Raw genomic sequence first — 16267 nt, 5'->3', positions numbered from 1 at the left:
AGTGTTAGACAGCAATTTTGGTTTACCAGCATATTTATTGAAAATGGATGTTTAAGAAAGTTAAAACTATTTCAGATTTGAGTTGTTTTGGCAAACACTTTTATCCTCAGTTATGGGAGAATTTGAGAGAATGTAAAGCATTTTATTGTAAGGAAATATACCAGGAAGATATAAGTGTTAGGAAACAAAAAGCCCAGTAATTTCAGGTAACTCTAAAGCACAGATTTGGTGATATTGGGAGGGAGTGGAACTTTGAAAATTATTTGTTTGTTTCAATCTGCATCATGGGATTTCCTGTCTAATCTAAAATTTTGACTCCTGGCTGTGCTCTTCATCTGTATTAAATTATAATTTTAAGTTCCTAACTTAGGGAGCAGCCTGAGCATGCTTGGCTGGTCTGGAGCATCGTTGGTGCCCTCTGGCAGAGTGGTTTATATTGGGAGGCTCAGTGCTCAGTCCTGTGGCAGTTTCAACAGATAAACACTAGCAAGTCTTGATTGGGCAAGCAAAAAACAATTTAAAATATTTTCTTTATCTTTTTATGTGTTTGCTTCAAAAAAAGGCTGAACCTTGGCAAAACTTATTTAAAAATTCCATCTGAGTGAGAGGAATTTTAGTTCTAGTAATTAATAGTTGGCGAAATGATAGAATGTTGGAAAAGTGGCCTAGGTGAACGTTGGGCTGCCTGAGTTAGAAGACAAGGCCACCTCTCTTTCCTAATCTACACCCTTTTATTTTATACAGATTCTGTATTAAATGTGTTCAGGTAAATTATATTTTCATGCTGTCGGACTTTAATTATTTTTCTTTACGCTACCAAAAAACGACTCAAATTCTAATGTTTTGGAAATATACAGCCATATTAATTTGTTTTGTTTTGTTTTTCCAAGGCATCATGCCTCCTCTGAACAAATATATAGCTTTTCTTAAGATAGTTTGTGTTTCTTTATTTGACCTTTCTAGGAAGAACGCATAGCCTATTCAATACAATACTTTTCTTCAAAGAAAATAATCTTACTTGGAAAAATGCAGTGCCATCATAGCTCTGTAACCTCGCAGTTTTAGCACAGAATATACACAATGCACATTAACTGCTGCGTTGTCTCCAGCAGACTACAGACTGATTTCAGACAGCAGGGAAGAGTATCTGTCTCCCAGAATAAAACAGTTAGATTGCTCTGTGAATTAAATGCTGCTTTGCTGCTTCCAGTATGGATACATGCTGAGACTCAGTGAACATTTCATCTCCTAATATATAATTATCCATTGAAGGTAAATTAAAGACAACTCCTCACATACAAGTATTGTCTCCCTTTAAAAGGAATACAAAAACATCTGGGTGGTTAAGACAATGATTCTTTAAACTTTTGTTTTTCAGGTTCTTCCTTTAAATCAAGCTGTAGCAAAGGAGAAAAAACACTAGAATTCATCCCAATAAATCTTCATCTGCAAAGAATGCATGTGCATAGTCCTCGATTGAAAGGTAAAGAAATTCCCCAAGTATGACTAAGTGTGCTTTGAAACACAGTTTCACTGAAATCTAGAAATCACATCCAAAGTCAAAGCTCTGCAAGGAATTTCCCTGCCTCGTCTTCTGATGCCACAAGTTGTGGACAATTACTGCACATCTTGGAAAACTAGGGGCTGGTTAACTAAATTTCTTCCAAGTTCTTTTCTAAAAACAGATTCCAAGAATGTGCTCATGTTGTTCCTATGACACTTCAAGCAAATAAGTAAATGGAGAATATGTGCTATTTTGGCTCAGTGTTGAGTGAAAATACTGCAAGCTTCCAACATCTCCTGGAAAGGGGGATAACTTTCTCTAACATGGTCTGTGGTTCTTTTTAACACAGAATTCTGTTGTTGCCACTTGCATATGATTTTAGCAGCTTCCTTTACAGATCAAAGATCATATTGATACATATATATGACCAAATGGCACAGTGAATAATTTGTTGATCAATTGAGATCTGATAAATTTGCTGTAACTACAAACACAGAAATTACATTCTGATACGGTTTTTGCCTTATTAATACACTCTGCATCTAAGATTGTAAAACAGGAAATAAAAACAGTGGTAAATTTCCTGTTTTGTACTGTGTGAGTATACATCCACTTCTAAATTGGGACACAGGGGCTTCCAATTATCTGTTAGATACTTGTTGGTTCAATATTTTGTTATTTGTTTTACTAAAAAACTGTGCCTCCAAATATTTCAACAAGATGGGGATTTATAGTGACATAATGTGATAACACAGATTTTAATTTAATGTTTTCAAGTTAATTAATTAACTGAAAAGGATTTTTAGGTTTGTAATGGGGGCCAGAAGCTTACCGTTGTCTTTTCAACAAAACCTCTTTGTGAACAGGACACTGTTCTATTTGCTAAATAAAAAGAGAATTTGAGTGAAATCTGTGACTTACTTAAGCACCCACAACTTTTACAGTACTGGAGTTTTGTTTTGCTTTTTAATGAATTTTCTCCCTTCTTCTCCAAAACCATTTTGCTTTGCACACATCATTAATTGATAATCAAAAAGAGTACAGGAAGAGATAAATGTTAGAATTGTTCTAGTTGTCTTCCAAATTTGGATCTTCAAATTATAAAACTCTGCCTCTGTTAGTTAACTGATGTTCTTCCCTGTGTCTTGTATTAGATATATGCAGGCTAAGCAGTTTGCAGCAATTGCTAATTGATCTGGAATAGGCAGCACTTCGATATGAAGTTGGTCTTTCTCAGCTCATGCTTTGCTTGGCATATATCAAAGGACACCTGGAATATAACCAGGAGAATGATACTGGAAGGGGAAGAATAAAAATTCATGGAGGTGGCATTTAAACAAGCTAATGATCCATGGAGGTGTCATTAGCCCTTACACTATCAGATATCTTAATTTTGGGAATGCAAGATAGGTTTTTATCCCATCTATTGTATATACACATTGGTATGTGGGTTTTTTTGTGTTTGACATGTATAATAATAGGTTTGCTTTTCCTGAACTTTTGTTTGGGTTGTCATTGAGTACTGAAATGGAAGAGAAAGTGTGCTTAAGCTTTCAGTAGGAGTAGCTTTGAGGAAAAATACTGTTTTCCTATGGGTCAATGGTATCCTTATCCATTTGATAAACCCCACATTGTGCTCTGTTCATCATACTAGAGAACTTAAATCTGTATATTGACATAGCTTTGCTTTTGTTTCTGTTTGCAATATGTGCTTGTTTTAAATAGATTTGGTGAACTGAAGTGGTTTTTGTTTTGCATCTGGCCAGTTTAAGACACTGACTGCCTCCTCCTCCTCCTTATTGTCAAGTATCAGTGGAGTCCTAATAGCTGAAGAATATGTATTAGTGATAATCTGTATAAAGACCTAAAAGAATGGGCTATTTAAGAACCTTGAGGCTCACCTTAGGCAAATGAAATTATGTCACTTCTCCTTTTAAGTGGATATTGAAGAGTCACCAACTCATTAGAGCTCAAATCAATTTGAGCAAATGTGTTCTGAGATTCAGCTCAGGAAGTAAGGCATAGTTCATTAACTGTGAATCATTTGTACAGTGCTCATGCTTCTGGGCATATTTATCATCACAATGCAAGTTCTATTTTAGGAGAGGTCTAGATTTTAATTTACATGGGAAACTTCTTTGAGGAATAAAACAGTTCTCAAAAAACATCCTGTAACGTTTCCTTTAGAAATGCATTTTAAAGATGAGGCATTCGGAACTGCACTTTTGTACCTCCAGTAAGTTCAGGTACAAAACAGGTACTTACTGTAAATGTAAATTTTTAAACTTAGAAAAAAATAGTTATGTGGTGTGGGATGTAATTAAATCTTCATCTCCACCCTGAGAATCAATCACGAGCTCTTTGAAAAATGATGTTTCACCTCCAGTTCTGTAAGCATATATCCACAAAAAGAATTCATCCCCTATGTCATAAGGCACCAGGTATATACAGAAAGAGACAACAGATTGTTTTCTCAGCAAGCATTTCATTAGTATGATTTATTTCCTATTCTGGTAGCTTCTCAACTGACTTTGTGTTTATAAACATATATAAGAAGTGTATATCCTAGAGCAGGGCTCACCAATTCAGCATTAAACACCATTATATCTGAAAGTACAGTAGCATTACATCCGAACAAATTCAAGCTAGAAAAGGAATAGGGATTTTTACTAGCCTAATTGACTTCTCTGGGAATGCAGTGAGTTTGTTGTCATTTGAAATCTTTTAATCAAGATTAGATGCCTAAACAAAGAGATGCCTTCACTCAACCAAGAGACAAGCTTGATGCAGGAATTATTAGCTGTGATTCAGTAGTCTCTATTATTCAGTCAGACTATTCCATCAAAATGGTCTCTTTTGACTCTAAAATGCTTGAACATGACTACAAGTTAAATAATGAAAGGGGCAATAGAGTGGAATACGCAATGGGCCAATTTACTTGTCAGCTTTGTAAACTGCAGAGCTGGAATATTCTTCTACTCAGTGGCACATAATTTACATATAGCCATAAATCAAATGAACTTTTTAAAGTGTGCAGTGGCTGTATAGAAAGATTGATTAGCTCTTGGGCCTTCTTGGGACATGGATTATCAATTATTCCCTGGAAATTATATAGACTTGTCCTTACTTTTTGTGGAATAGATGTCATAGTGTTTCCATGATTTAGGGATAGAAGCATTCAGATGTCTGTGTTCCTCTGTTCCCATTCCAGATGCTCTGTATGATGTTATCACTGTGGGAGCCCCAGCAGCACATTTCCAAGGATTTAAGAATGGTGGTCTCCGGAAACTGCTGAGTAAATTTGAGGCTGAAAGACGAAAGTAAGTATTCTTTCCAGCAGCTGGGAAAATACCATTAAGGTTGCATTAAAATGCTATAAGCTCACTGAATAACAAAACAGTTTATCCTGCTGAATGAATGGAAGATTAAAATCTGGTAGGATTGAACACTGCATTCATAAAATATTCCCCTTTTTTCCCCTGCTTTGATGAAAATTGAAACACGCTCTAGTTCTTGTGTTAAGACCAATTTTGAGTAAACACAGGAAATTACCTCAAGCTGTGCTGCAGGGTGTTCAGGTTGGGAGGATTTCTTCATGTAAAGGGTTTTTGTGCATTGGGACTTGTGGTGGAGTCATCATCCCTGGAAGTGCTCAAGAAAAGGCAGGACTCGGCACTCGGTGCTGCGGTTTAGTTGATATGGGGGTTGTTCTGTCAAAGGTTGGACTCGATGATCTTGGAGGTCCTCTGCAACCTTAATGGTTCAAAATTATGATTTTTTTTCCTTGTATTTTAGGAAGCTGGAGGTATATCAGTACTTGAAAACCTGCTGTTCAGAATGAGCGATCTCTTTGGCAATTCTTGTGCTAAGAGGAATGTATCTGTAGACAATTTTTAAATACAGAAATTGTAACTTAAGGTAGCAGCTTTATTTCTGACAGGCCTGGGTGTATGCTAAGGTAGAAGTATTTTTAGTACGCTGTGAAAAAACAAACTACTCTTATTCTTCAGAAAGCCAAAATAAGACTAATCAAAAATAAAGGTTTCAGTTTATTGTGGAGCTCAAATGCTTTGTTCACTGTTGAACATGCGCCAAAGTGTTAGTCACATCTTTTCCTAAGAATTGGATGTATTTGTGTTTGTTGCTGTGGCTGTTCAGATTTTTTCAGTAGTTGTGACTGCTCAGTGCTCCAGCTGATGGTGCCAACTGCAGTGTTACAGCATTCCAAAGGGAAAGCAGGGAGGGAGTGCTCTGATCTAAATTACCATGACAGTCCACAGCAAATTAATTCCATTATAGTCAATGCTCAAAAAAGTTTCATGGATAAAATATCATAGAGAATAAAAGGGAAATTATTCAATTCTTCTGTTGACTTCTAGGTTGAATAGGAGCTGGCATTAATATTAACATCAAACAAAACCCAGCAGATCTAGTTGCTTTGAAAGCTGTATTATTGAGGGGGTCTTGCTTGCCCTACACAGTATAAAAACCCTGTTAAATCTTCAAAAAGCTTTCATTTCCCTGACCACCTCTGATGCTGAAACCTGCCAATGAAACACGTACATCTGTTGGAATCCATAAGGTTAGAGGGTTTTTAGGAAATGGTTAAAAAAGGTATAGGCCTCAGACTGAAGTTTTGTTAGCATTGCAAATGTAAGCAGAAAAGTTTCCCATACAAGCAGAAAAGTTTCCCAAGCAGTAGACGTGACAAATAACAATAGATCTCTGTAGAATTGGTTTTAGGATGGCAACAAGGTTATTTAATGTATATCTTTAGAAGGTTAGCATGAATAGAGCTCTGTTCATTGTCTCTTATGAACCAGTCTTTGTTTTAGCTACGATTACGTATACTTTGTGGGATTGGATAGAATGCTTGTCAATATGTGTTTTCTGTGTGTGATTGGCTGAATTCTAGATTGAGATGATTTTATGTATTGCTGTATGAGCCCTCTTGGGGGAGATTTTTTTTGGGGTGGATCAGTGAGCTGTCATGTCTCCTTCTTGTATTATGAGACTGATGTGCTGGAAATAAAATCAAAAAATCTCTTCACTGGTCTGTTTACAATGTTATCCATATTTGGATATTTTGCCGCGGCCTAGTGGGTTCCTTTTTTAAGACGTGGGTTCCTGACACAATTGGACTTATATCTACCCATCCCCCGACAAATGGTGCCCCGTCCGAGGACGTAGAATAGAAGAAAAAAGAAAAATCGTGGATGTACCAGCCGCGGAGACCCAAGTGTTAACAAGGAGGACACTGTATCATCTCTCCCACCGAAGCCAAGAAAATTGTAAGTAACTATTTCGGGAGAGCGCTTGGGTGACGTTGGGAGCAAATATAGAGAAAAAGAAAAATTATTAAAAGAACACAAAAATGGGAACGAATTTATCAAAAGTTGAATGGGATGTTTTTCATCAATTAGAGACAATGTTACAAGAAAACGGTCACTCTGAAATTTCAAAAACTGAGCTTAAAAACTTACTTATCTGGGTTAAGGCGAATACGCAAGATTTGAATTTGCAGTCTGCTTTTACTTTTCATTTTTGGGATCAGATAAACTGGAGAATCTATAATCTAGTTTCTCTCAAAAAAGATGAAAGCTTAAGAGAACTTTTGCCAATTTGTAGAGCTCTGTTGGAGTGTTTTAAACAAACTGATAATAATAAGATCAACTTGGACTCAGAAAACAAAGCTTCTGGCTCTGCCTCTTTAAATTCCAGTAAACCGGAGATTGCGTGTGTATCGGAGAATGTAACAAGTGTTGTTTCAAATGTTGACACTAATGCTTTGAACTCTGTTGAACAAAATCTTTCTTCTCTTTCGCTGGGAAAAAATGAGACTCTTTCGGACTTTTCTTCGCGTTGTTCTGTTAATGTAAAAATATGTGACTCTTGTAAGGGGAATGGGACAAAGTGTGTAAAAGATGAGAATGAAAAAGTGATTGTACTTCCTAAAATTGTTTGCACAGGGACACTGAAACCTGAATGGGATTCTGTTGGGCCTGGGGTGGAGGCTGAAGTGACTGCTTCCACTCGGGAAATTGCGGTTCCGGGGAACTCTTTTTCAGTTAAGCAAAAATATGGTTGTTCTGGTGGTTGTCAATCTAAAGATACAGAGAAAGAGAAACTGGTTTTAATTCAAAGGGTGGAGTCCTTTGAAAGGATGGATAACTCTCAAAAACCTGAAAAAACACGGGTTGAGTTTTTAAGATGCCATGATCCTAATTCTTGTACTTTAAAACAAAACCATGTAAGTTTAAAACCTGGATTTGGGGACTCCCAAGCTGAGTTTTTCTTGGCAGGGAGACAATGTGAAACTTGTAGTAAAGTATCGAACTCAAGGTTAAATGGCACTGTTCCCAGAAGAAAGGAACACGCCTCTGTCCTGGCCCCTTTGGGTCGGGCTTCAGAGGAGGCGTGTTGTTTGTGGGAGTCCACCCTCCCGGCCCCTTTGGGCCGGGCTTCGGAGGAGGCGTGTTGTTTGCGGGAGTCCACCCCTGCCTTTTATGGCCGAGTTCCCAGAACTGGCCGAGTTCCCAGAACTGGCCGAGTTCCCGGAGTTGACAGAATTCCTGGACAAGAGTACAGTGTCCCTGTCAGGAATTTGGAAGTGACCAGAGTGCCTGAAAGGTTTGGATTTAGTGATTTTTCAGAATCAGAAAATGTATTGGTTAGAAGTAAAGGTCAATCTGTCATTGATCGAAGTGACAATTTTGATTTTCCATTGAATTTACCTGATTGGTCATACATTAATCGGAAACTAGAAAAAGATTCGGATTTAAGGGAACAATATCTTGCTTTACCAGTAAAATATGGAAGAAATGATAGAAATCCAAAATATGAAAGACTTGATCATCATGATATAAAGGAGTTGCGACAGGCTTTGAAAGAGAGTGGATTCTCTTCTTCCTATTTTAACAGTGTGTTGAAAAATACTTTTAACTCTTATGATTTAGTTCCTGCTGATTGCAGGAATGTGGCTTCTCTGATCTTAACCAATTCACAGTACCTACTATGGGAAATACAATGGAAAAAACTACTTAACAAGTTGGTTGAAGGATATGCAAATACTGATTATGCTAATCTAGATGTTGCTCAATTAGCTGGTGATTCACCTTACAATAGGCCTGAAAATCAAGCAGCTGAACTGCCTCGGCCTGTGTTAACAGACATTAAGGATGCTGCTAGAAAGGCCTTGCTTTCACTTGAGCCTGCTGGCTCACACTTGAATTCTTATCCACTGATCAGACAAGGTGAAACTGAATCTTATGGTTCCTTTTTGGATAGATTAACTCAAGCAGTTGAAAGGCAATGTCCAGATGAACAAGCCCGCTCTTATATCATTCAAAATCTTGCTTCTGTAAATGCTAATAATGAATGTAGAAAAATTATTTTAGCTTTGCCTGATCAGCCTCCAACAATTACACAGATGCTAACAGCTTGCAGTAGACTTGTGGGTTCACAAAATGCTGTAAATTCACAGGTCAATGCTTTGGAAAAAACACTGGAACACAATTTGACACAACGAATGGATAAAATTGAAAAGCTTTTAGAAAAACATTGGGAAAATTCTGTTAATGCTGTAAAAGTAGATTCTAATAAAAAGCCTGTCTGCTTTGGTTGTGGTAAATTAGGACACCTTAAAAAGGATTGTCGTGGGACATCAAATCAAATTTCTATTTGCCCTCGATGCCGAAAAGGAAGGCATCTTGCTAAATTCTGTCACTCACTATTTGATATCAATGGCAACCCCCTGTCTTTAAACTTCAGAAACAGCGCGTTCCACCGCGCTCAGACACAAATGGTGGCACCCACTGGCAATCAGATCTCAGACCAAGTGATGATGACACGTCAGCCATTTGTCTCTCAACCAGCACAACCTCGAATGATCCCAGCTCAGCAATTCCAAACACAAGGGTGGAATTGTGTTCCTCAAAACTAATTCATCTTTTAAATAATTTTTGCTGGGTGAATATTCCCACTGGGCTGATCAATTCTTGTCAACAAGGACAAGATTTTTTAATTTTGGGCAAAGCAAATAACAAATTACTGGGACTGTCAATCTTTCCTACTATTGTTTCAGTAAATCATAATGAGGAGCTGATGATTTTAGCTCTTGCATTTGATGTTCCTGTGTTAATTCCACCAAAAACACCTATTGCTATTGCATTTCTGACATCTGAAAATGGGTCTCCCAACATCTCAGATCCAGAGGTTTTCTGGGTGCAATGTTTGAATCGTGACCGTCCACAATTAACTTGTAGTCTGACTCACTGTGGTAGAACAATTCATGTTACAGGAATGCCTGATACTGGTGCAGATGTCACTGTGATTTCTCACATGTTTTGGCCCAATGACTGGGGATTAGTAGCTCCTTCAGGTTCTCTTTCAGGGATTGGAGGTGCTACTGTGTGTATGCAAAGTGCATCCATGATTGACATTACAGGTCCTGAAGGAAAGACTGCTACGGTGCGTCCTTTTGTTGTTCAGAAGCCTCTCACCGTTTGGGGGAGAGACGTCCTGTCCCAATGGGGAGCAAGATTGGAAGTGGGCCTGTAATGAAAGCTTCATCGAAACCTGCTACTCTGAAGCTCACCTGGAAAACTGATCATCCTGTGTGGGTCGATCAATGGCCTTTGACGGAAACAAAGTTGAACATTCTTAACAAACTGGTAAAAGAACAATTACAGCAAGATCACATCACTCCCACGAACAGTCCCTGGAACTCTCCAGTTTTCATCATCCACAAGAAGACATCTAATTCCTGGAGGTTGCTACATGACCTGAGGAAAATCAATGAAGTAATTGAAGACATGGGCCCTCTTCAACCTGGACTTCCTTCTTTGCCCATGATCCCAAGGCATTGGCCTCTCGTTGTAATTGATTTAAAGGACTGTTTTTTCCACATTCCACTTCACCCTGATGACGCTCCAAGATTTGCTTTTTCAGTCCCCGTCATCAACCGAAGTGAACCCGTTCGAAGATACCACTGGAAATCGCTTCCACAAGGAATGAAAAATTCGCCTGTGATTTGTCAACATTTCGTTGCCCAAGCTTTGCATCCTGCTCGTCAGAAGTTTCCAAGATCCATGATTCTACACTATATGGATGACCTTCTCATCACAGCTTCTACACAGGAAGAGTTGGAAGAAACTCGAGACTGTGTTGTTGCTGAAATTCAAAAGGCTGGACTTGACATTTCTACAACTAAACTCCAAGGATACAACAAAGATTCAAGACTGAGACATCAATTCTTCAAAAAAAGACCATCAACTCTTCAAAGAAGATAGCCTCATCACTGGACTTTGACTGTGGTTTGAGTTTTCAGCTTTTCCCTCAACCTCTTAATTTGGTCACAGATTTTGCTTATGTTGCTAATGTTAATGTTCAATTTTAAAAGATGTTAGTAATGAAACTTTACATCGTTGGCTTTCATGTCTTTTTACAACTTTGCAAAATTCCCTGAACTAATCCATATTTTGTTTCTCACATTAGGGTATTCATGTTTCCATAGACACATTCTCTGGTGCAGTTTTCGCTTCCCTTCACACAGGTGAAACTGGCAGCCATGCCTGTCATCATTTCCTGCAAGCTTTTGCTTCATTGGGCGTACCCCAAGAAGTAAAAACTGACAACGGTCCTGCATACATATCTCAAAAATTGGCCACATTTTTAAATGAGTGGTGTGTTCGACACATTTCTGGTATTCCCCACTCTCCCACAAGCCAAGCAATCATTGAAAGAACACATCAAACCCTAAAACACATATTAGATCAACAGAGAGGGGGAACGGAGAGCACCCCACAGATGAGACTGAGTAAGGCTCTGTACGTTTTTCAAGTGAAGGTCCATTTTGATTAATAATTTGGGGAAAGGGTATGCTTCTATCTCCACAGGTGCTGGAATTAAGTGGGTTCCTGCCAAAAACGTCAAACCATATCGCACTTCAGAACCTGTTGTCGAATCCAGAACCGAGGAAGCAAGTACGCAGACGTGAACCGAATCGAAGGATCCTGGGTCTCGCCTGACGCCTCTTGTGCCTGACGTTCTTTGTGCATCGGTGGAACCCATGAACTCTGATTTTGTGCCAATGTTATTCATGAGTATACTAATTGAATGCTGAATGTTTGCTTTACAAAATTAATATTTGGCTGAAAACTTAGGTTGTTGTTTTTGCATAGAAAGAATTTTGCCAAAACTTAGTTCTTGAAAGAGATGGGGAAAAATCAAATGGTATACTTGTTTTGCTTGATTTTAATTGTTTTTTGTCGTGCAGATCTGCCTGTGGATCAACCGAAAACGAATGTTTGGGTGACCTTAGCCAAGGCTGCTAGATCGGATACTATATGTCTGTCTAATTCGGAACCAGAAAAGCCTTTTTCAACCTGTCTGGTTGGTGTGCCAGTGAAAGAGTTGCCTTTGATCAAAAAACAATCTAATGGTAAACCAGGTGGAATTGACAATGGAAACAGTCCTTCCTTCAATTGGAACATTTGGTCCAAAAAACTCCTTAGGGCAGCATCTGAATCTCAAGAATTGGAAATCCTTGGTTCTTTGACCATGGATTTTTGTTTTACTTTCATGACTCGTGCCTGGCGAAAAGGTGATCCCCCAAAGTTCAGTGTTACCCCTCATTATTTTGCATATAAAAATTTGAGTTTTTGGTGTAATGTTTCAAACAGTTGGGATGTGTTTCCGGAGACGGATCAATATCCACGGCAATTGCCGAAAGGGTATTGGTTCATCTGTGGAGACAGAGCTTGGCAAGGCATTCCAGCTCACCTTGAAGGTGGCCCTTGTAGCATTGGTATGCTCACCATAATTGCTCCCACTGCCAAAGCAGTGATGAAAAAGAAACAAAGGAGAACGAGAGCTGTTCCTCATTATGATGAGAACTGTCAGAGTGATTTTATGCCTTGGAATGCCGCCAGAAGGGTTTCAGCAGGTATATTTTTACCACAATTGGCTTCAGCAGTGGCATTGAGACAATTAGATCGAGTTGGATGTTGGCTGAGCAAACAAGCTAATGCCACATCCTCCGCAATCAGTGATATGTTGACCGATGTTGATAGTATTAGACATGCTACTCTTCAAAACAGAGCAGCCATTGATTTTCTTTTACTGGCGCAAGGACATGGTTGTGAGGAATTTGAAGGATTGTGTTGTATGAATTTGTCTGATCATTCTGAATCCATTCACAAAAGCATTCAAAAATTAAAGGATCTGACAGCCCAAATTAAAGAAGATGGAGGTTCTTGGTTGGATGATTTGTTTCAAAATTGGAATTTTGCACCTTGGCTAAGGCAACTTTGCAAGATAGGTCTTTACGTATTAGGTGTTTTAATACTGATATTGATAGTGGTGCCTTGTTTACTCTGTTGTGTTCGGCGAATGATGAACAAAACAGTCCGAGAAGTTTTTGTCATTCAAGCAGGAGAATTAGGAAGTAGAAGCACGGAGAGTGTACGAAATCTTACGAAAGCAGTAGATGAAGGTATTGACATGAACGAAGGTTTTGAATTAAGGCCTTGGAATTGACCAGAGTTTTTTGAACGATAACTTGTGACTGTTGCCGAACGTGAATCATACCTCTTTCAAGAATTAGGTTTTCACAGCATTAAGTTGCTGTGCCGTAATATAGCAATACTTCAGTTTAGTCAAAATAGGTCTTCAACAGATAATAAGCAGAAATTTTGCAATAGAGCTATGAAACGCAAGTAGTAAGCGACAAGAAAATGAAAGTTTCTGTGTTTAACAGAGAGGGGGAAATGTTGGAATCCATAAGGTTAGAGGGTTTTTAGGAAATGGTTAAAAAAGGTATAGGCCTCAGACTGAAGTTTTGTTAGCATTGCAAATGTAAGCAGAAAAGTTTCCCATACAAGCAGAAAAGTTTCCCAAGCAGTAGACGTGACAAATAACAATAGATCTCTGTAGAATTGGTTTTAGGATGGCAACAAGGTTATTTAATGTATATCTTTAGAAGGTTAGCATGAATAGAGCTCTGTTCATTGTCTCTTATGAACCAGTCTTTGTTTTAGCTACGATTACGTATACTTTGTGGGATTGGATAGAATGCTTGTCAATATGTGTTTTCTGTGTGTGATTGGCTGAATTCTAGATTGAGATGATTTTATGTATTGCTGTATGAGCCCTCTTGGGGGAGATTTTTTTGGGGTGGATCAGTGAGCTGTCATGTCTCCTTCTTGTATTATGAGACTGATGTGCTGGAAATAAAATCAAAAAATCTCTTCACTGGTCTGTTTACAATGTTATCCATATTTGGATATTTTGCCGCGGCCTAGTGGGTTCCTTTTTTAAGACGTGGGTTCCTGACACAATTGGACTTATATCTACCCATCCCCCGACATACATCATGTTGATCACATAAGACGCATCGAGAAACTCGGTGTTAATATTCTGCTGTCAGCAAACTGGTATGGGCAGCCTCATCCCCATCATATGAGGGCCTAGAAAGTACATGTTTTCTGTTGAAGAAAATGTCTGAAGACACTTCTTAAAGTATTTTCTCCTTTACTATCTGATTAATGCAGTTGCAATAGTGATTTGTGGGTTTTTATCATAAAAATTTATAACTGAAGCCGCTAGATATAAATAATATAATAGACATAATCCTTTAAAGTTATATGATATAAAGTAGCATTACAGTTCTCACAGTGCTCACCTTTCAGAAAATGAACCATTTCTTACTACATTCTCAATCTTATAATGGACAAATTTATTTCACTCTGGCGACAACAGTGCTACTTTGCATGCACCTGTTTATTTTGCTGGATAAAGGTGTTTTGAGGACACCTTGTGTCCCCCGGGGCACCTTCTGCAATTTGAATTTCCTGTTTTATGATGGGGCTAGATTTTCTGAAGATTTTGTTGAAGGAAGAAGTGACACCTTGCGATATCAGTCAGAATACAGAACGAACAGGAAAAATGCAGATTCAGCAGCCGTTTTCTCTAGGCTAACTGAGCTGAAGACCTAATGCAGGACGTGGGAAGAGACTAGTTCTCAGCCAATCCTAGCAGCTGTCTAGATGTGACAGAATTGCCTTGCGTGTTTTTGACCTTCAGTCTGATTATTAGAGCAGTTTATCAAAATATTCAACAGTGTCAGCATATTGCAATATATTTCTTGCGCAGTCTTAGACTTGTGGAATTTGCAGACAAAGAGAAACAGTTATCTGGTAGCATTTGCAGTTGCAAAACAAAAACAAGACTGAGACATATGTTTTGTGAAAGTTTATCAAGCAGAAGAATGTGGAAAATGTGTATGCGAAGATAGTTCTGGCGTCTTTTCTATTACACAGAATATCAATCTTTGTGCAGACACAAAGGGAAAGTCCTGTATAATAATATTTACAAAAATGCAGTGGCTTTGCAATTCTTCTCTCATTTATTACCATCAGGAATGTCATATCCAATTTTTATAAAAGGCACATTATAAAAAAAAAATAGGACCTGAAATGAGAGCAAGAAAGGCTTTTCTTTTAAGTGAAAAGTTTCTGCTATGTGATCTGAAGAATGTCCATAAAGCAAGTTTAGGACTGAAATGACCGCTGACAGTCATGTGGTTATGGTTAATGATGGCGACAATATATGGAAATGGTCAAGTGTGGTTTTATATGCTTAGTGAAAGCTTTCAAACTTTTCCCAGAAAGCATTATAATACAGTTTTCAAAAGGTACCCGAGTCATAATTTACATATGAGAGGTATGTTTTCATTATGCTGCTGCTATTCTGCACTGGACCTACCCATGCGGCCTTTACCCTAATGCAGAAGTTTCGTGCAGTTTGTGCCTTAGGACACCTGTGAAAAGTTTCTCTTCTGCCTAACAGTGCTTACATACCAGAGCTGCATGCAGCAGTAAGCTTTAAAAGTAGCTGCAGAGGAGGGAATGTCGCTTACTTGTGAGTGGGAATATCTGTTTGTGAAGGCTAAGGCCACAGAAAACCTCAGCTAGTCATACATGCAGCAGTGTGAACACAACAGTTAGAAACTTCAAACGTGTTGTTTCTGAAAAATAATTACACATTCTTCTAGGGGGATTGAGAAAGTTGCTCTCAAATTATGAGAGGAACTAAATATTTGAAGTTGTGTCGTGCTTTCTAGGGTTCTGAAAATGTTTAAATTGTCCAAATAATTACCAGTCTGGTAGTGCACTTCATTCTGAAGAGTCATTCTCTCTTCACTAATTCCTTTACTTAAAAGCTATGATTTACTTAATTGCAATGAGAACTGCCCACACCTTTGGTGTCACTGCCCTCTTTCTTACAAGTGGTGTCTGTAGCTTTTCTGCTGCAATATTCAGTGAAGCCTAGAGCTGTGGGAGATCAGTGAAAACTATCTAGGATTTAAAGACTGAGGGAAATCCCAGAAAGGAGTGAACTTGATAACAGCATTAGCCAGATTCAGCCTGCAAAAAGGACTTTTTGATAAAGGGAGGGAAAAGCCTGATGGGGAATTAGAGAAGTGTCAAGACTTTTAAGACTATGTCTTCACTGCAATTAACATAGACTGTTGCTCTTTGTCCCTGCCCTATCCACTGAGCCTGCTGCTTGAGGGTTCCAGTGGATGTAGTGCCAGATCTGACTCTGGAAGTCATCTCACTAACAGGCTCTCCACCTCAAAGGCAGAACTGTGGCAGTTTCTTGATTACTCAGAGGGACAGAGGTTTGCTTGTTTTTCCTAATTCATTAGGAGGGACAGTTTATATTATTCACTTTGCTGAAATACTCAGAATTATGACTTCT

General features: G+C 38.5%; 1 protein-coding gene across 1 annotated transcript in view; it reads left to right on the top strand.

Moving 5' to 3' along the window:
* The window catches only part of LOC128949760 (type II inositol 3,4-bisphosphate 4-phosphatase-like), an 88316-nt gene that overhangs the window by 17059 nt on the left and 54990 nt on the right, over positions 1-16267 (top strand). The window contains exons 3-4 of the mRNA XM_054294619.1: positions 1379-1483; positions 4716-4824. Of these exons, the coding sequence (XP_054150594.1) occupies positions 1379-1483; positions 4716-4824 (214 nt within the window). The remainder of the gene's footprint in view (positions 1-1378; positions 1484-4715; positions 4825-16267) is intronic.

Source organism: Melozone crissalis, unplaced genomic scaffold (assembly GCF_028551555.1).
Source record: "Melozone crissalis strain CALT ecotype California unplaced genomic scaffold, PUWL_Pcris_2 ptg000280l_1, whole genome shotgun sequence".
Classification (NCBI taxonomy): Eukaryota; Metazoa; Chordata; class Aves; order Passeriformes; family Passerellidae; genus Melozone; species Melozone crissalis.
The sequence above is the reverse complement of the archived record's forward strand: the minus strand, read 5'-3'. Positions and strand labels throughout refer to the sequence as shown.